General features: G+C 39.0%; 1 protein-coding gene across 3 annotated transcripts in view; it reads left to right on the top strand.

The window, feature by feature from the left end:
• The window catches only part of CSK (C-terminal Src kinase), a 2395116-nt gene that overhangs the window by 2119129 nt on the left and 253751 nt on the right, over positions 1 to 22236 (top strand). For all 3 annotated transcript variants that reach the window (XM_044077191.1, XM_044077192.1, XM_044077193.1), the window contains 2 exons: positions 14865 to 14964; positions 17238 to 17328. In XM_044077191.1, the coding sequence (XP_043933126.1) occupies positions 14865 to 14964; positions 17238 to 17328 (191 nt within the window). The remainder of the gene's footprint in view (positions 1 to 14864; positions 14965 to 17237; positions 17329 to 22236) is intronic.

The following is a 22236-nucleotide window of genomic DNA, read 5'->3' as shown; positions in this document are numbered from 1 at the left end:
GACAAATCACGGCGTCTAATTCTGGACCTGTCTACTCCAAACACCTGTCTGGACATTCCAAAATTCAAGATGCTGACTCTTCACCAGTTACTTCCTATGCTAGGCAAAGATGCCTGGTTGGCAACTCTAGATTTAAAAGAGGCTTACCTGCATATCCCAATCAGGGAGTCTTGCAGAAGTTACCTCCACTTCAAAGCAGGCTACTTGCATTATCAGTTCTCTGCACTGCCCTTTGGCTTATCTACTGCGCCCGGGGTATTTACAAAGTGCCTGGCTCCAGTAATTGCATTTTGCAGGCAAAGAAATTTTCAAATATATCCATACCTGGACGATTGTCCAATTCAGGCAGAAAACAAGGCCATTCTTCTAAAACGTCTGGCGTTTGTAAAAAGGGTTCTAACTTGTCTAGGGTACACCATAAACGAAAATAAATTACAACTGGTACCCTCTCAAAAAATTACATTCCTGGGTGCAAGCTTGAATACAACTGCCCAGATGGCTTTCCTTACGCCAGAAAAGCAAATTCATTTTGTGACTTATTTCAAACAGGTGGCCACAAAAACCCTGCTATCTGCAAGACAAATACTGCTAGCCTTGGGGTTCATGGCCTCCTGCATTCTTCTAATTCCATATGCAAGACTGCATATGAGGAAACGTCAGTGGTACTTAAAAAGTTTATGGAGTCAACATTGTCATAGCCTGGAAACAATGATTCCTATCATACCTTGCCTGCAACTAGAGTTCCTATGGTGGGCAGAGGCCTGCCACCAAAACAAGGGACTGCCATTCACACCACCCCCTGCCGCCCAAACCCTAACTACAGACGCATCAGACTATGCATGAGGGGGCTCATCTGGCAGGAAAGTGCATTCAGGACAAATGGAGCCCAAATCAAATGCACTTTCATATCAATCAAAAAGAAATGCTAGCTGTACAGAATGCACTGACAGCCTTCAAGGACTACCTTCATCCAGGACAACTAATGGTAAAGATGGACAACACCACAGTTATGTGGTATATAAACAAGCAGGGGGGTACACATTCCTACCCCCTCTGCAGACTAGCCATGTCATTGTGGAACACGGCTTTGAGCTATCACGTACAACTACAAGCTCAATTCCTGCCAGGAAAGATGACCAGGATGGCCTTCCTGCCAGATGACAAAGTTCTGACTTATCAGGTTATTTTCTTAGATTTTTGCATTCTAGTTATGGCCTCAAGAAGAGAGTTCCTCAAACTTTTTTGGCCTAAGTGCATCAGTGCATCAGTGATCCTTGTGAAAACATTAGCCAGACTACACATGAGAAAAATTCAATAGTAATTGAAGAATTGTTGGACCTGGTAACTCCTTCCCTTTGATCTCCAAGTACTGGTATTTGGATTTGTGAAACAGGAACTACTGTGGTGAAGGGATCAACAGTCTCCAATTCCAGGGCTTCCTTTGTCTGTTCAAACCCCAGTCCAATCTGTCCAAGTAGTCTCTTCAGATTTTGTATGGGTCCATAGGAATTCAAGTGCAGCTGTCTGAAATAACTACAGCTTATGCTATACACGATAGGTAGTGATGAGACAGTGCTCTGTTAAAAACAAAAATGCTGTAATGACCAGCTAAAAATGCTTTCGCAACAATGCGTCTTCATGTCAAGCAGCCATAAACCAAACAACAAACTTTTAAGAGTTAGAAACAGTCTGATAGTACAATTATATCATCCATTGCATGAAAGGACTTTTAATCATTTAACGGTGCAGTACTTGTTATAGCTCAGATAGTGCATACAGTCAAACAGCATTCCTTTCCTAGTACTAGTAACGCTTTCATTGTATACAAGTTAAAACAATTCAAGTGCAAGGCTTATGGGGTTATCAGGACATGCCTAAAGAGATAAAGGATGCTTCATGCTCATCAGATGATTTGTAAAAGTCACTGCATACCAAGATTATATATTCCCCGTTCCGAAGGAGGTATGAGCCTCCTTGAAATTGATTATATGTATAGATTTGCAGTCGTGGGATCGCATACATATCTCCTAACTTCACAAGACCCAGACATAGTGAAAGTTTTGAAACATGAGGAGAATAAATCTAAGATGACTTCACTGCTTAGTCTAGCGGAAGCATATCACCTTCAAGAGGAAATGAAAAATGAAACGAGAAGCAGATAAAAATCAGGTAGCAACTGAATGTGCCAAAAAACAAAAGAAAAAATATAAGGTGAAGGATCAGATGAGAAGGCAAGAAATGGTGGGAGGGTGGCTTAATGGCTAAGGTGTTTGTCTTATAAACACAAGGTGCAGGGTTTGAGTCTCACAAGGGATAATTGGCTAGGCTTAAAATGGCTTGCAAGGGCAGTTAGCTTAGTACTAAACTATGAACTATGAAATGTGGAAAATGCATAAATATAGTTGCAAGTATAGAAAACTCCTGGAACAACCTCATGTTGATCAGGATCAGAATGTTTAAGGAGAGGCAAATTCAAACCAAAAGATGAAAGGTTCATATTGGGTGGCCCAAGATAGTGGACTACATACAAGTTGGTTTACAAAGTCCATTGAACATATGGCAGAAACACAAATGTAGGGCTTGTAAAACAGAATTGGAAACAGTTGCACACCTTGGTGCTGGTTGTGATGTACTAATGGCAGAAGGACTGTATACTGAAAGACATAATAATGTGCAAGCCTGTTGCACTGGGGATTGTGCAAAGATTATAATATTGAAGTAGCTGAAAAAACACTGGAAACATGAGCCACAAAGCATCACAGAAAATGATGGTCTGCATCACATGGGATCACCTATTACCAGCAGTTCAAAACATAGAGGCAAGAAAACCAGATGTAGTGGTCCACGAAAAGAAGACAAAAGTAGCATTGGTCATTGAAATCACTACACCCAATAACTACAGAGTCTTGCATACAGAGCGACACATAGTCATAAAATATCAGGATTTGCAGGCAGAAACAAGAGCAGTGTGGAAAAAATATACCCAGTCAGTTCCAGTAGTAGTAGGAGCAATGGGTCTTGTAAAAAAGAATCTACAGTCATATTTAGATATGTTACCGATACATGTAACTCCATACAAATTGCAAAAGGAGTCATTACTGAGCACATTGCAGCTGCTGCAAGGAGCACTTCTGGCTAACATCATAGATTAAAACAATACCATTTTCATGAACTTTAATCATACTTTGACTTAGGAATGGGGTCTATTCCCATCATGGTATTAGAAACCCAAAAGACTTGGAGAAATTAAAAAAGATAAACATAAAAGAGATGTTGGCAGTAATTCATGCCTTAAAAGTTCTTCAGCACTTAATGGCACGGAATCCTCTTCTACTGGTCACACACAGCAACACCATGATGTGTGGTACCTGAACAAGTAAGGGAATGCAAGGTCGTGGCCTCTGTCAGTTAGTAGTGATGTCCTGGAAGCTGACTTTGCAGCATTTTCTGATTCTTCACCTCATATATTCTGTCAGAGCAAAACACAGTGGCAGACAGATGAAGCATATCCTAGACAGATCTTCATGAGTAGAAACTCCACGTTGTGGTCTTCTAGGACTTGATCCACAATTTGGGAACTGTTTGCCTCCTTTCAAAACAGACAGGTAAAAAAAATTATGTTTGATATGTCATTGCAGCCATGTTTGGAAGGGGGGCACACTGTCATTCTCATAGTCAGAAATATTCCTATTTGCATTTACACCATTTCCAGTCAAAGGTGCTTTTAATTATTTAGAAAGAATTATCAAAGATCAGTGTTGTAACCTGTTTTTTTGCCCAGGCAAAGATGGTTCTCCCTTTTAGTGGAATTATCCAAGACAATTACTAAAACTTCCTCAGACTGGATCTGCTCATACAGCATCAGGGAAGAACGGTACACCCCAGCATAGAGCAATTGCAACTGACAGCCTGGATGACTCTATTTGATACATTTTAGGCACATGTTCCATGAGGATGTGCAGCAGGTATTTACGGAGGCAAGAAAATTTGCAACTAGAAAGATGTCCTTCATGGATGCATCTGCAGTCATAACAACTGGGTTGTCCTGTCGTCAGGCAGCCCTTCGGTCGGCCGGATTCCAAAGTCTGGGTCCGGCTTCGGCTGATGTCGCACTTCACCCGACGTCATCTCTGCTGGTCTTCGGGTATAAAGGCATCAGCCGACGCCATTTTCCCCAGTCTTTCTTGCCGCGTGGCGCCCGAAGCAGAAGCTGTTCGCAAGTGCCGGTCGGTCAGATCCAGAGATTACTACTACCGAATACTACTTCGAAGACTTCTTAAAAGCTAAGTACCCCGTTGGGGACTCTTTCTTGCCTCAGCCGATGTCAGAAAAAGTCAATAACTGTTTAACTTGTGGGAAACAAATACCTCATAAAGATTTCCACTCTTACTGTTTGCCTTGCTTAGGCCCAGACCACGACGTAGCAGCCTGTTCGGCCTGCGCTTCCTTCAACCGATGAACGCTAAGGCGTCGGTCGGAGTTTGCTGAACAGTTTTTCGGCTCAGACTTTGCGTATATTATGCCGTCTGATCCTCCGACTACCCAAATTATTAAAAAATGCAAGGAAAAAGACTGACACTCGCGGTCCGCGGTTTCGGCCGAAACCACGGTGAAGCAAGCCGCGAGTGTCTCGGTTTCGGCCGAAACCGAGAAAACTGGTCAATCTCCAGCCGAATCCATGGCTACTACTGAGGCTCCTGCTACCTTACCTGAATCGGCCTCAGAAATTTTGCCTACAACCGTGGTTTCTACTGATTTATCAGACACCATCCCTTTGGATGTCTCTACCCCAGCACGTGGTGCTGCTAGACCCGCTGCAGCCATGTCTATCAAGGCCTTTGCCAGGGCCAAAGCAGCCAAATCTGCTAAGTCAGTGCCTGTTAAACCTCCCTCACACAGGCCCACTTCTAGTTCACAAATGCTTACTCTGGCAGAAGATTTAATATCCTTAATCAGGGGATCCCAATCTCACCCAGACAGGGCCTCTCAGCCCCCTGAAAAGAGACCTAGGACAGAGCCCCCCGAGCCAGTGTCCTCTGAGGCTTCTGCGGATGACTCCGACATTTCAGAACAGCCAGAGGACCCTTTTTCTACATATGAAGACTCCGATGCTGAAGAATCCATTCCAGCTGCCTCTCCACCAGAGGAATTTTCCTTTGGGGAAACCTTGCATGCCATGAGAGAACAATTCCAATGGCAGGGACAAGATTTCTCAGACTCAAGAAAAAGGCTTAGGACCTTCCTACACTTACCACAACATAGGCCCTTAGCTATACCTCCTGTTTTACCTGTTGTGGATGACGCATTTAATGATGTCTGCACTGCTCCTGATTCTTTACCTCCTGCCCCTGCCAAACCTGATAGATATTACAGGGTACCTGACACTCATCACCACCTACACAAGGCCCCACTGGCAGACCCCGAAACTATTTCCCAGGGGCCTAAGGCAGTAGCCTCGACCACAGCAAAAAACCCTATTCCTTCAGAAAGGGAATACAGGTCCTTAGACAGATGGGGGAAAAAAGTTAACACCTCTGCTACTGTCTCAGCTAGAGCTTTAAACTGTCAATTTCACATGATCCAATACCAAGAGTTTATGCTTGATCAGTTAACTAAGAAAGTATCCTCTGATGAATCTTTAGACAAGAAATATGTATTAGCAATGGTAAATAACATACAACAGGTTAGTAACCATTCCTTAAAATGTGGCTATGATGCACTGGAGGCTTCATTTAGATCAGCCATGACTGGCACAGTGATAAGAAGACATGCATGGTTGAAAGAACAGGTCTTACCGGATCATGTTAAAGCAAAGCTATTAGATGCTCCCATGGATAAGGCCAGTTTATTTGGTACACCTGCCCAGCAGGTAATGAAGAAAATGGAAGAAAAGGCAAAATCTGTACAGACAGTTAAAGATTTCTTACAGGTTCAGCCCCCAAGGTTTAGCAGGAACTGGCCTGCCAAAAATTGGTCCTTTCCTGACTCCACAAGATCCCAAAGGGGCAGAAACAGACGATCCAGAGGCAGAAATCAATCCAGAGGAGGTGCCTACACAGTGGCAAGGTAATAACAGAGGCACAGACACAACCACTGCCACTGCAACAGGACAATCACAGTGACTTGACTCTAACTCTGCCTACCAGGGAGCAAATAGCAGCACCATTAGGCGGAAAGTTAGCCTTATTTTCGAAAAATTGGCACTATATCACAAAAGACAAGTGGATTTTGCAAACCATAGACCAAGGCTACCGGTTCCACTTCCACACCTTGCCAGTAAAAAGAGGAATGCCAAACCTGCCTCCAAATCAAAAGATAGAAGCTCTACAGCAGATAACGAAATTATCCAAGATGAGAGCTGTGGAAAGAGTACCAATAACAGAACAGGGCAAAGGATTCTACTCCAGACTCTTCCTAGTACCAAGAAAAGAGAAAAGTTGGAGACCTATTCTCGACCTGTCCATCTTAAACACATATATCATTGTCCCAAAATTCAAAATGCTGACCCTACAGCAACTTCTTCCCATGCTGGGCAAGGAGTGTTGGCTGGTAACTCTAGATCTCAAGGAGGCATACCTGCACGTCCCCATTCGACCCAATTGCAGAAGATACCTCAGATTTCTTGCAGGATCAGAGCATTATCAATTCTCAGCATTGCCCTTTGGCTTATCTACTGCCCAGAGTATTCACAAAATGCCTGGCATCAGTAATCGCTCACTGCAGACTACAGGGAATCCAAATTTATCCATACCTGGACGACTGCCTGCTACAAGCGGACAACAAAAGCAAGCTGACAACAGATTTACAAAGGGTCATTTACTTGCTACAAGCCCTGGGATACACAGTCAACTTACAAAAGTCAAGGCTGATACCATCCCAGACAAGAACATTCTTGGGCTGAATTGGACACAGTAAAACAAATGGCATTCCTAACTACAGAAAAACAAAAGAACTCCCTCTTTACTTCTTGGCATTAACAAGACAGAACAAACTAACAGCAAGAAAAGTTCTGCAGGCCTTGGGCTTCATGGCATCATGCATAATCTTGGTCCCACATGCCAGACTGCATATGAGAAAACTACAGTGGTACCTAAAGAATTTATGGTCTCAACACAGGCACAGCCTAGAAGCAGAAATACCATTAATCCCATGCCTAAAACAGGAATTCCTCTGGTGGGCCCAAGCATGCCAGTCAAACCCAGGCCTACCCTTCCACAAGTTTCGAACAAGCCAAACCATCACAACAGTCGCCTCAGACCTAGGATGGGGGCACATGCTGGACAAATGCATAAGGATTGTGGACTCAGGACCACCTGCACCTGCACATAAACCAAAAAGAAATGCTGGCAGTAAAACTGGCAATCCAAAAATTCAGACCATTCCTCAAAGAAGGCCATTTGATGATAAGGACAGACAACACCACAGTCATGTGGTACATCAACAAACAGGGAGGCACTCATTCATACCCCTATGCAGAATGACTTTGGACCTTTGGAATCTGGCTCTCAGCTACAACATCCAGTTACAGGCAATATTTGTACCGGGAAAAGAGAACACCCTAGCAGACATGTTAAGCAGAACCACCTCGGATGCTCACGAATGGATGCTACACCCAGACATCTTCAAGACCATCACAAAGAAATGGGGAATGCCACAAATAGATCTATTCGCTTCCCCTCTCAATCACCAGCTCAAATTCTGCACAAGGACATTCCACCCACTTGCATGGAAGGTGGATTCTCTTTCCTTCAGCTGGACAGGTCTGACAGCATATGCATTTCCACCTCTTCCCTTGATACACAAGGTATTACTGAAAATCAAAGAGGAACGTCCAAGGATAATCCTGATAGCTCCGAACTGGCCAAGACAACACTGGTACCCACTGCTGAGGAGCATGTCTCGGGAGAAAATGTGGTCAATACCCCTGATGCCTTTGATGTTAACTCGGAACAACTACAGCATCATGCATCCAAACCTAAAAACTTTGCAGCTGACTGCCTGGAACATCACATAGCAGCAACTAAGCCAGATCTTTCCCAAAGGGTTAAAGACATTATCCTTGAAGCCCGCAGACCTTCAACAAGAAGGAACTATGCAGGAAAATGGAAAAGGTTTGTCATTTGGAGTACTGAAAGAGGAAAAGATGTGTCGAATGTAGATATTGCAAACATTCTGGAGTATTTGGCAGAGCTTTTACATACAGGCCTGTCGTATTCCTCCATCAAGATACATGCATCAGCTATTTCAGCAGAATACAGCTTTGATCCACCTGTCTTTTCACATCCTCTACTCAGGCAGTTCCTCAGAGGGATCAAGAATTTAAAACCTCCAAGGAAACCACCATTACCAGCATGGGACTTGAACTTTGTGCTAGAAAAGTTGACACTCCCTCCGTTCGAACCAGCAGCAACAGCAGATCTACAGCACCTATCATGGAAAACTGCTTTCCTACTGGCAATTACCTCAGCAAGGAGGGTTTGAACTACAGGCCTTAATGGCAGTACAACCCTTCCTAATCTTCCATAAAGATAGGGTGTCCATGAGAACTAATCCTACATTTATGCCTAAGGTGGTATCCAGAGTGTCTTTAAACCAGGCAATCCACCTACCTACCTTCTTTCCAATCCACAAAACAGAGGGAAAGAATGCTGCATACCTTGGACGTACATAGACAGCTACGCTACTACCTGGACAGAACCAAAAGTAACAGAAAAACTGACCAGCTTTTGGTAGCCTATGCAACAGGGAGGGAAGGAAAAGCAATTTCCAAACAGACAATCTCCAAATGGATAGGAAATTGCATAAGATTTTGTTACTCCTTCCATGGAAAACCAATTCCACAGAACATAAGGCCTCATTCTACAAGGGCTACAGCCACTACCACAGCTTTCTTACGAGGAGTGGCAACCAAGGACATTATTGAGGCGGCTACTTGGACCTCCGTGCATACATTTGCCAAGCATTATAATTTACCTCTATATTCTAGATCCCGAGCAGGGTTTGCCACTGCTGTATTGCAAGGGATCCTAACCACACCATCATTTTATCATCCTCCTCCCCTAGGTGGCTATGGTATTCTACCCAGTTGTTATGACTGCAGATGCATCCATGAAGGACATAGTACAGTTTTGTACCTACCATAAATGTAGATGTCCGAACTGGATAGCATCTGCAGTCAGGATTACCCTCCCTCCTTCCCCTCTGTGGTACTCCTAGGGTATTTATCCTCCTAATAGCTAGCTGGGGAGGGGGAGTCTCTTATGGTGTATTAGTTTGTATATATGTACATACATGCTTATTTTTTGTGTTTGCCTTCTATCTTTTTGGAAACATTGGCATTTATCCAAAATTTAGCCTTCCAAGAGGGCAACTGGCATCTGGGGCAAGAAACACTGAGGAAAATGGCGTCGGCTGATGCCTTTATACCCGAAGACCAGCAGAGATGACGTCGGGTGAAGTGCGACATCAGCCGAAGCCGGACCCAGACTTTGGAATCCGGCCGACCGAAGGGCTGCCTGATGACAGGACAACCCAGTTGTTATGACTGCAGATGCTATCCAGTTCGGACATCTACATTTATGGTAGGTACAAAACTGTACTTTTTACATTTACAAGTAGAAGAGTTTTTTTTGGCGATGCCTAGCCAGTAACAGAGGTCCTGGAAGAGTTTTGACCCCACTGGTTTTGAAATATTTGTGTGAGCTACTCAGAGATGGTTTGCCGTATGCTTCTGTCAAAGTGCATCTTGTAGCCGTCTGAGCTTGTTTGCTCATGGATCCCCCACGTTTTCTTTTTTTGTAGTCAGTTTATGAATGGAGTATTGCACATGACAGCTCCCCCCCAAGAAAGCAAAATTCCTCCTCCCTAGGATCTCAGTTTTGTTTTTGTAAAATTGATCTTGCATCCTTTTGAACCTACCTCTCAGGTTGAGTAATGGTTCATTACTTGGAAGACTGTTTTACTGTTTGGTCTGAAATCAGTAAGGTGAGTTTCTGAGCTGCAAGGTCTGCCAACCATGTCTGATTTTTCACAATAACAGGGTTGTGTTGCACAATAATCCATCTTCCGTGCCTCAAGTTGTTTCTGAATTTACCTTGAATCAAGCTATCAGTCTGCCAGTGTTCTGTCCTAATACAAAATGCAAGGGAGAAAAGAGTCTACATAGCTTGGATGCACATAGGCAACTCAGAACAAAACCATTTGGGAATGCTGAACAGCAGTTAGAGTCCTATATGGGAACTAAGAAAAGTCAAACTGTCTCAAAGCAAATTATTGCATGATTGTTTTCTAGTACTTCCACCATAGTAATTCTTCTTCCAGGCAGGGTTAGGCTCACTAGACGATGGCCTTATCCTCTTTGGAGGTATGTTGGAAATGGATGGACCATTCTAGAAATGGCAATCTGGTCCTCTTCATGCCTTAACAAAGCACTACAAACTGGATTCCTTTTCAAGGTCCAGTGCAGGCTTTGCTATGTTTATTCTCCAGAGGCTACTATATTCTTATCTTTCCACTTCTCAGATAAGGATAAGCTTTATAAATCTACCCAAATTGCCATTGAATTGGGAATGATAAATATAGTACAGTTGCACAAGTACTACTTACTTGTAACAGTAGATATTCAAATTCCTTACTGCCACAGTGGCAGCACCCACCTGCCACCCCCCAGATTGTACATAGCTGGGGTAGGGTTCAACTTCTTTGATTCGATTGTTATATTTATTTATTTATTTATTTATTTTTTTTTTTTTTGGTATTGTGGCTGGCTGCAAATTTACTTTTGCTAGATGATTCTGGTTTCAGGCATCTTCCTCTCCTTTGTAGAAATAAAAAAGCCTAAACACTCACTCCCTGTGACAGATAAAGGTTTCCTTCTCAGGTTATGCTCTGCCAGTCAGCAGTCACAAGAAGAGAACAGGAGGGAGGGACGTCTGGGCTTTTGGTATCTGGCTAGTACTGGGTTAACTTGACATATAACCCAAAGTGTCCCAGGGCAGTGAGCAATTCAAACATCTACTGTTACGGGTAAGGTGGACTTATGCAACTGTACTTTCCGTTATGCCTTCCTTCCACTTCTACTTCTCCTAATGGTCTTGCTAAAGATCCAGAGAAACAAGCCAAAGATCTTACTAGCGACTCCTTTTTGGCCAACAGCAGCACTAGTTCTTTACCACCCAGCCGGGGTCATCACCACAAGTTACCTCACAGAGTGGACTCACGCAGCAGAAGGGTTCACTTCTTTACCCTAACCTGTCATCTCTAAACCTAACGCTGTGGATGATAGGATTCTATTCAGACACCAATTTTCTGAGGATAATGCTACAAGTTCTACAAGAGGCAAGGAAACTTACTATCAGGAAACCTTTATATATCTGAATGGAAAAGATTTTCAGTTTGGTGTCATCCTCATGGACAAGACTCTGTACCAGCAGGAGTTCCCACTATCCTGCCTTATTTGTGTGAACTATTAAAAGCTGGTGTGGTGTACTGTTCTCTTAAGGCACACCTTTCAGCCATTTCTGCATGCTTTCTTATAGACCCCTCCTGTTGTGTCCAGGCTAGAGGTAAAAATTTCTAAAAGGTGTATTCCACCTAAAATTGCTTCTTAGGACTTCAGCTTTATTCTTGAAAAACGTACCCCCCCCCCCTTTGAACCAGCAGCTTCTCCCGCTTTTAAATTGTGTACTTTGAAAACCATACTTCTTGTAGCCTTTACTTCAGCTAGATGAGTGTTTGAGCTCCACACACTGATCGTAACCCCTCTCTTCCATATTTTTTATAAGGATAGTCTCTTTAAGGGCCAACATCTCTTTTATGCCTAAAGTGGTCAGTGAGCTATCCCTCAGTCCAACCTTCCCCACTTTTCTTTCCTCATCCACAGAATAAGGGAGAGAGAATCCTACATTCCCTGAGTGTTTACAGGCAGCTTAGATTTTACTTGGACATGAAAAAGACAGTCTGCATGACTGACCAATTGTTTGTCTCCATTCAAGAAACCAAACTGGATTACCCAGTTTCAAAACAAACTATTGTTAGATGGATTTCTGAATTCATTTCCTTATATTACATTCACCATAGAAAATATTTACCTTCATCAGTAAAAACACACTCTAACAGAGCAGTGGCCTCATCTGTAGACTTTTACAAGGTTCTAGACTCGAAAGCCATCCTAGAAGTAGCTGCTTGATCTTAAGTACATAGCTTTATTAGACATTACAGGGTAGATACTTTTTCTTTGCTCAGAGCTGCCTTTGCAAGATCAGTCATCTGTGGACTAGTTGACAGATCTCCTGTGTCAAATTACGCCACCTTCAACACTCACTAAGCTTTGTGAATTATCCAACAGTTTTGAAATACTGCAACAGTGATCTAAGGACTGACATAGTACAGTTATGGAAGAACGTAACATTATCTTTCCTACTTATTATTGCTGAAGTATTTCTACCCTCTCCACCTTTCCCCTTTATATGTCATTTTTTTACGTATTTTCATAGAGTGAGGGGAAGCCATTTTCTGCCCCCACCCCCAGCTGACCATTATTTTCTAGCATTTTCAGGTGTCTTTCCTGGCTTGGAGATAGCCTGAAGTTTTACAATTCATCTACTTAGGTAACTTTACACTTGCTGGCTTAGGTCATATGTCAATCGGATGGCTCCATGGAAGGTTCTGGCTTTGGTTCCCCCTGTCTGAACAACCAGGTTATTTGGTAAGGTAACCCAAGAGTGTGGAATATTACAACACTGATCAGTTGGACATCTACCATTATGGTAAATTCTTACACAATTGTATTTTCTGTGCCTCCTCACCAGTAGAAGGCACTGCTGGCTTCCACGTCATCAGTAATGTCTCCATTTTCCCGCTCCTAAAGGAGGCTCAGGTTAGGATTACTGTTGCATGACATCTTTTCCTTAGGGAATGATAGCGAAGGAACATAGAACTACATATATGCTGAGATATCTATGCCAGAATGGAGACACCTTACTGTTTTAACTGTTTCTGTGCTTTTTTACACACTGTGGACATCTGAATGTGCTGTCAGAGACTGTGAGCTGCCTAATGCTCTCCTGTCTACATTTCATCAGGGTGCTGTCAGAAGTGCTGTGGTCTTGTCATCGGGCTTGATGTAGCAGTTCTGAAATATTTGCACATTATCTTGTATTTTTAGTACAAATGGTAGTTTTTATAATATTTCACTTTCTAGTACCATTATGCACAGAAGAGAGTTCATAGTTGCAGACAGTTACATTCACTGCGTATGGTGATGTTTTCTAAGCAGTAATTTGAATTGTCACATTAGTGTATTTTCTCATAGCTTAAAATAAATCTTGTAGTGATGGAAAACAATGTACCCAGTGTAAGTGGTCCTCCGTAGTCATGATGACAAAGTTAATCAGAGTTGACTGAACGCAGCTATGTGAGCAGTCAAAGTTGTTGATTTTTGGGTAGTAAGTGTTTTTTTTTTTACATTTTAGTAAAGTGCTTACCACTGGGATGTTTTCAGACTTAAAGCTGCTGCACCAAACATAAGTGGTATAAAACCAAACCATATTTCCTGTAGTGCTATATTGTGACCCCCCCCCCCACACACACACACATACACACAAAATTAAGAGTCTCATAGTAGTTTATTTCTAAACTAAGGTCTTTGTAAATGTGTGCAGTAGTAGATGGTAGGTAGTAAATGCACTAAGACTGATGGATGGATAGGCAGACAGACAAATGTCTTAAAGCTAATTCCATTGATAAGATACATCTTAGCATTGCTACGTAAGGGGGTTGCTTACCCCACTTCACCACCACATCTAGTATGTTTTAAAGGTCATTTTCAAAGGCAAAAAATGGAATGCAGTATTTGCATTCAGTTTCTGTCATTTTTGCAGTGTTCTTTGAAAGTGTGTTAGCATTCTGCTCTTAATTTCCCATAGAATACTGATTTATGGGAAAATAAGATTTTTAAGAATCCACACTTTCATATTTGATGGTCATGCCCATCCTAATTGGTGGATGTGAAGGGTATGATCAGATGATAGTATTCTGGGGTTCAAATCATTTCTGGGCTAAAGAAATTGTAAAACTAAATAAATAAAAACAGAAGTAAAATTTGTAAATGAAATTATTATAGCAGAGTGCCTGGAACAGCTGGTCTGTTCAGTTTTAACTTAATGAAAAAAACAGAATAGAACAACTATTCCAGTAATTTTGTTGCAGCATCTTAAGTCCTTTTTTTGTATGGTCTGTTAATCATATGATGCTCCCGAATTACTGGAATAAATTGCTAGTCACAATGACTGTGGCATAGGGCATACAGTCTATATCCATCAGTCAGGCTAAGTAAGCGATTTTTTTTTATTTTTATTGTACTTACTTCCAAAGTGTGTGGAAGTAAAATTCAGAGTCCTTTGGAGAACCAGAGTTTGAGAACTGTACTGCAGGTAAAACAGATCTTTGAACATTATCTTTAAGGTTGTGAGTAGGAGGTCAAGTTGTGATCACCCGAAATATGTGATAGCATGTTTAATGTGTTTTATTTTATAGGTATTGAGAAACTCTATTGGAAACTCTACAAGGATACAGTGTTCTACAGTAATACCATAATTCTCTGCATAAGATGAGCATGCATTTAATTTTGAAATGATCTGTACAGTGTGGATTTACTTTCTGTTCCGCAGGATAGGACTAATATTTTCAAAAGTACTAGCTGTTTAACCAGTAACGTATATATAATCAGTGTGCTTAAATAACTATATCATGTTACTGTGCCTTGGACGTGTGGGTAGATGTTTATAGCTATCCATATCTGCTAGGTGATTTTTTTTTCCTTTGGCTTGACTTGTATACTTAACATTTTTTTTTTATTTCTTCAGATGTAATGCTGGGAGAATACAGAGGTAACAAGGTTGCAGTCAAGTGCATAAAACATGATGCAACAGCACAGGCATTTGTTGCTGAGGCATCTGTCATGACGTGAGTATTTCATTTCAATGTACTTTATGATGTAATATTGCAGTTAACAGACTTTATTGACCTGGCTTTTCTCTTTCCATCAGAAACAGTAGCAAATTTCTAATCAGTAAGTTACAATTTTTTTTTTTCAGTTAAGGTATTAGCAATTTTGGAAGGCTGAATGGATTGCAGAAACTTGATTTAATAAGTTTGTCTGCTCTTACTTTAGAGAATAAGGTAAAGACATTTCAGAAAGTCCTTTCTTTTCTTCATCTCATGTCTGAATGCTACATTCTAAGTTATGTTACAGTAAGTTTTCTACCTGAAGAGGAACCTGCCCCATTCCATTTAGAAACCTGTATATTAGTGAAAGCAGAGAGAGATGGGTAAAGAAAAACCAAGAAGTGAAGGGGAAGATTTATGTATTATACTACTGACAAATTTCACATGGAGACCAAGAAGTGCACTTTAGGCCACATTTTCTTGTTTTGTTTTTTCACCAAACATAGACTGAACACTAGTTACACAAGTAGTTGTTTATTATATGGTACACAGGCTTGCTTTTTATGAAGTTATGACCACTACTTATATATGTGTGTATATATATATATATATATATATATATATATATATATATATATATATATATATATATATATATATATATATATATATATATATATATATATATATATATATATATATATATATATATATACATACATACACTAACTTTGTGGCATGTGTGTGTGTGTGTGTGTGTATATATATATATATATCTATATATATATATATATATATATATATATATATATATATATATACGCACACATAAATACTGTTGGCAGCCATCAGAAAACAAATACAGAAGTTAATACAGTGCATATATTTGTTTTTAGTACAGAAATAGTGTGTATGCTCCAGTTATATCTGTCGCACAGCATTTTTCAACATGGTATTATTGTCGCATCGGGTCCCTATTAGATAAATGAAAAATTAAACTTTTGAACAGCTGATAATTCGAAAATGCCATTCTTCGAAATTGCTATTGTGAGATCGCAGTACAGTGAAGATCGGAAAATTTTCTCTTTCCTCACTGTAGTGCAATATCGGAGTTGGTATATATAATTAGTGGGGGATGGGGGGGTGCAGCCCCCTACAATACCTATTTCAAAGAACAGCATTTTCGATTTTCAGACATTCGAGATTTTAATTTTTTGTTTATCTAATAGGGACCCGTGTCATCACAGTACATTATATCCATGTCTTTGTTTCAAAATACTGCACACTTTTTTTTTTTTTTTTTAAGTAGCAGTAATGTTGAAAGTGTTGCAAGTGAACTTCTGTGTTCAACGTTTGCGTCAAAACTGCACTTAAAATAACTAAAACATATTTGGGGTATTGAAAATGAGCAAAATGTATTATACCTGAAAGGAAAAGACACACTTTGTAAAGGGAACTTCCATTAAGAGGCAGGAGGAAAATTTAGAGGACACATTCTCAGACTACACTCAGGTAGGTAAGACAGATGTTTATTTTTATTTATTGAAACACTAGCAGTTTCACTTGTGGGTATTATTCTGTTGGCCTTTCACTTTTGATTGGGTCCAGTGCATTTCCTTTCAAATGTATATAATTGTTGTAACTAAACTTTCATTGCAAGTTTATGTGGTTCTGTTGGTTGATTTATCAGAATGAAGGACGTGGGGCAAAGCAATCTGAGTGGTGTAACGGTCAGAAGACTTGACTAAAAGGTGTTTGCTGTTGCAGAAAGGCAGTTAATAATAATGATTTATAACAATTTAATGAAATAGTAAGAGTCCCATTCATGGAACCCAACCAGTATGCATTCCAAGCAACATTACCTGGAATCCGGAGCAGTAATCATACAGTATAAACCATCTGCATGAATACTGTTGAGTATGAGTGTGCTCAGAAATCAGAGCACAACCCAGAAAGATGAGCACCATTTGTTAGACATGTCTTCTTCCTTTGGATCCTTCTCTCAAGCAACAATTCAAATGTAAAAGTGTGAGTATTATAATAGTAGTGAGTAACAGTACCATTGCTGCCCATTAGTGACAAGCATGATATTTTATGTAAGAATCCTGTCTTGCTGCATTAACTGAAGTTTTTGATGCAAAGTGCAGCTCTTCTGTCTTTGCATAGATTTGATATACCCCTCAACCAACCCAAATTTAAGTCAGTTTTTGAAGCCCCACAGTACCTTTTATTTGTTGACCTGCACTTAACACTGTCTTGCTGACTTGAAATTGTTTTTGATTTATTTGTAGGCAGCTTCGGCATAAAAATTTGGTACAACTTTTGGGTGTGATTGTTGAAGACAAATCAGGCCTTTACATCGTCACAGAATACATGGGAAAGGTACACATACAAAAAAAATGTAACCTTTTGTAATGAGAAAATGTTGCATTTAGATGTATGAAGTAGAGTTATAGAACTAAGCTCTTTATAAACTATATATGGTTGTCATATTTTTTTGGTTTTATTCTTTTTTTGGATTGCTGGGTATTTTTGGGCCTGTCTGCAATGATCCTTCAGTTATACTTGTCTGAAATGTTCTTGTACTGCAATACTCACTAGGTAATTGGAGATGTTAGTTGTCAAAGGAAACTTCACTCCTGTTACTGGACATTTAGGTAAGTTAGTTTAGTAAATGTTAACTTTGCCAAGTTCATTCTGGCAACATAAGTCAAACCCTCAAGAGCAATAGACATGACCTGAGAATGCCTAGCACCGGATTAAACAACTTGATTTTTTTTAGGTAGGCAAAATTCTGTTAGGGTTAAAATAAAAAAATATATTTATTTACTTAAGGAGTACTTGGTGACTGAGTAGACTTCATCTTTGAGTCTTAAAATATTTGTGTTGTATTTATTTATGCAAGGTTTGGAAAAGAGAGTATTACTGTCCTATTCATCTCATCATATAATTTGATATTCTTTTATGTCACATAAATTGAAAGTATAATAGAATGAAGGGAAGATGCAGTTTACTGACCTAATGTTTGAAAAATTTAGTAGGTGTTGCCACAATGGTGGAAACAAAAACTGAAAAAAAAAAACAACCAGTAACTAAAATAGCAGTGATTCCAATATACTTGGCTCACATAAGACCCAAATCATTTAGTGACAGATGAACACCAACAAGGATTAGTTAAGCACTTTCATTCACAGTATCTGGACTTCTCAGAACTGATCTTAAAAACACAGAAAGTTTAAATAATGCCTTCAGCGCCAAATGAACTTGTACAGGAAATTAAGTAATGAAATACAAGATCATCCACTATTTAACTAACCTTTGACAAAATATTGAATCTAAAAATTTAAAATAAATCAGAATTAAATATTGAACATTGATGAGTATATAAACATAAATGAAATAATGTTTAAGTATGAGCAACTAATGTACTATTAAATATGTAAAAAAAAAACCTAAAATAATGGTTCACCTAGAACGATTGATAAATTATTTCAAAGTTTAGCTGCTGTCACTTCTAAGAAGGAAACTGTTGACATAGTTCCATTTATTCCAGGAAAGTTCTGGGCATTTAATCAAAATTTCCATACTAATTATTTGTATTCCAAGCAATTTTCCCAAATGCCCCCTCTAGGATCACAACTCACAATTTCTAAAATGCCAAACACAAATTTCTTAAAATTGTGGCAAACCAAAGAATGTTGAAATAAAGTAGTATTTTCACTGGATTTTTTTATGTCATATAGGTGTCCATAAATTCTCATTCTGAAGGAGTGCTTGGGTTTGTCCACATAATAAGATACTTAGCTTTGGCTAGATACACCAAACCCTTAGTAAGACAATTTTCGGTTTCCACTTTTCAAAATATTATAATCATAATTCCTTCCATTTGAAAAGTTGTTTAAAATTATTACCCATCTTAAACACAAACTGCGGTCTGTCTCCTGCTTTACTGTAAATGTAGTCATTGCCTCTGAATGTATCCAGTTAGAATTAATAATGTCTGTAATTTTATTAGATAGAGTCATAACTATGTGCCAAGACCATAGCAGTAGTAAAACAATTTTTAGAGGTAACAAAAAACTAGTAAAAAGCGAAACTACAATCATAAAATACCAAATTACAGAGGACAAACCACACTGGACAAATAATAAAGGTTAGCGCTTTCGTTTACTAAGTTTAGCAAACTTCTTCAGACAAAGGAAATAGTAAGTACATGATTTTAAATATGCACACAAGTAATAACATAATTTCCTATTCACAAAAACCAAGCCTCAATTTAAAGTACCAAACCACTAACAAACATAAAATCAAACCCATTCATATCAAAAGTCATACATAAAAATAATCAAAACATAAACAATAAAATAATACTGAACAAATATAAATAAACATATACATATATTCTTAGAAAATGTATAGAAGATAAAACACATACGTCTCCTAAGAAATGTTAATAAATGGAGACAAATACGTCAATATAGTCATAAATAAAACAAATATTAAGCCTTAACGCATTAAGGACTTCAGTTTCAAAATACTTTTAATCGAAACTGAGTCATTTAACCCTGGAAAGGTTAAAGCGTTAAAATAAGTTGCCAAATAAGTTCCTTCTCATCTAATTTCAAGTCTTTGGGTCCACCTCTAATGTTGTCACATATTTTCTCAATAACTAAAAATTTAAACTCATGGCCAGGAAAAGTATTAATATGCCTGGCCAAGGCATTATTCAAGTTCTTTTTATCAATTGCATACAGGTGTTCATAAATTCTACTTCTAAGGGGTCTTTCTATTTTGCCCACATAAAAAGCAGGGCACTTTGAACATGAACTTAAGTAAACAACCCCCCTTGTATTACAATTGAATTTACCTTTAATATGATATTTTTTGTTGTTAATAACAAAAGAAGTGACAACATTAACATATTTACACCAGCAGCAAGCTTCGCATTTAAACATGCCACAATGTGGTAAGTGGCATCTTGGAATGCCATTCTCAAGGGTACCTTTCAGGTTCCTACCTTTTCTAAAAACCACAAAAGGAGAATCTCCCAGATAATTTCTAATGGATGCATTATCAAAAAGGAAAAAACAAATTTTATAAATAATTGATTTCAATAAAGGAGCATCAATAGAAAAAGTGGTGATAAAACTTAATCTAGCTATTTCAGTCTCGGGTAAAAAACCTGAACGACTAGTGTCAGTTACATTTACATTGGAACCAGTTGTTAATACATTATTATCAACCTCACCTAAATCAGTATAAATATTTAGCTGTTTAACATCTGTTTCCATAGTAACGGAACCATCATTGACAGTTAATAAAGGTTTAAAAAAAACTTTTGATCTTTTAAAGGAAACTTCGCCAATAACGTCTTCCACTAACTTGACAGGGTAACCACGCTTAATAAACATTTCCTTCAATAAATCACACTCATCAATGAAATCACATCCTTGCAGCCTATACAAGTTGGCCCTTAATGACTCCCTTCTTCTGGAAGAAAGGGTGACAACTAGAAAAATGAAGGAATGCATTTGAATAGGGGGTTTTCCTAAAAATTTTAGAAGTGTACCTGTTCAAACAATAATTTTTAATTAAGTCCACATCCAAAAATGAAATTCTATCAGTGTTGAATTCCCATGTAAATTCCAAAAAATTGGTAAATTTAGTAATGTGTTTAACAAGTAGTTCAGCTGAAGATTTATCCCCTCGCCAGAGTATAAAAATGTCATCCAGATAATGGGTGTACCATGCAGCCCTCTCCTGGAAGACTACATCCTTAAAAAGGATTTTTTTCTCCCAGAAAGCCATAACTGTGTTGGCAAACATGGCTCCACAGGGAGAACCCATGGCAACACCCGATCTCTGGAAGTAATAATCATTATTAAATAAAAAATAGTTGTTCAAGACCAACTCTAGCAGGTAGATCACCAAATCAATATATGAACCATCAACATATTTCTCAAGTAAGAAATCACTAATCCACTCACATCCAATATCTTGTGGTATTATGGTATATAGATCACGGACATCAATTGTGAGAAAGTTAAGGTTCTCTGAAACAGGAAGGTCATTTATGGCTCCTAAGAATGCCCATGAATCTCTACAAATCTGAGATTCATTTTCCAGGGCATTCTTGAGCTTAGTATCAACAAATTTAGCACAGCCATAAGTAATAGATTGCCTTCCATCAATGATTGGATGAAAAGGGGGGTCATTCAAGTCTTTATGGATTTTCGGCAAGCCAAATAAGGTAGAGGTTAATGTATATGAAATGGACAAAAAATTAAACAAATCAACATCAATGCATCCATCAATGAATAAATCATTAATAAAACCTTTGATGTGTTGATATGCCCCATTAATTTCATTCAAAGATACTTTAAGATATGCTTCATTTGCCAAAAGAGTACAAATCCTGTTATAATCCACATTGTCCATAAAAGCCAAACCATCCCCCTTATCAGGCTTCATGACTCGGATGTTAGCAAACCTTAAGTCCTCTAAAACATCCCTTTCTGATCTAGACAAGTTAAATAATTCAGTGTTACTTGATCCCCTTTTATTTAAGATGGCTCTAAAGTCATTCTCACAGTTTTTTTCAAATGATAATAAAGAAGAATGTAAGACAGGGTTAAATACACTGGCAACCCTAAAATCCCTAGTGAGACTAGAATTATTCCCAAACAACAAATTCAAATTGAGTTTCCGAGTATAAACTTTCAAATCGATCAAAGTTCTTGCTAAATCACTTTTAATAGAAGGGACAAAGGTTAGTCCCTTAGCAAGCACATCAATAAGCAAAGGGCTAGGGGTAAAGGTAGAATAATTATATATCCTAAAGTCCTTCATACTGTTCAGAAAAATGTGAACAAATTCCTGTGGAACACTAATAAAACTGGGGCCATTTTCAGAGCTAGGAGAAGGAATTATCTCCTCCTCCTGTTCTGACCCTTCTTCTTCCAAAATTGTCGCTGTGGGTGATTTTGTTGACCACCAGTGTTTGATTTCTTGTAGTTCCCCTGAAAACCCTGAGCTGAAGTTGAATTATCAGTATTGCTGTTATTGTTACTGTTATTAGTACTAGTACCAATAAGCCTATTTGCCAACCTCTCACTTCTAATCGGCAATACATTATTAGGTGTAGTACAATTCATTAAACTCCCATTATTGTCAACATACGTAGAATTGCCACCAGAGTCAGGCAAAACTCTATTTAAACTTGTATTAGAATTCACATTCAAATTAGAAGGGGGCGGAGGATATGCTAAGCCTTTTCCATAAGCTAAATAA

This window comes from Protopterus annectens, chromosome 7.part0 (genome assembly GCF_019279795.1).
Source record: "Protopterus annectens isolate FY-2018-M chromosome 7.part0, PAN1.0, whole genome shotgun sequence".
Classification (NCBI taxonomy): Eukaryota; Metazoa; Chordata; order Ceratodontiformes; family Protopteridae; genus Protopterus; species Protopterus annectens.
The sequence above is the reverse complement of the archived record's forward strand: the minus strand, read 5'-3'. Positions and strand labels throughout refer to the sequence as shown.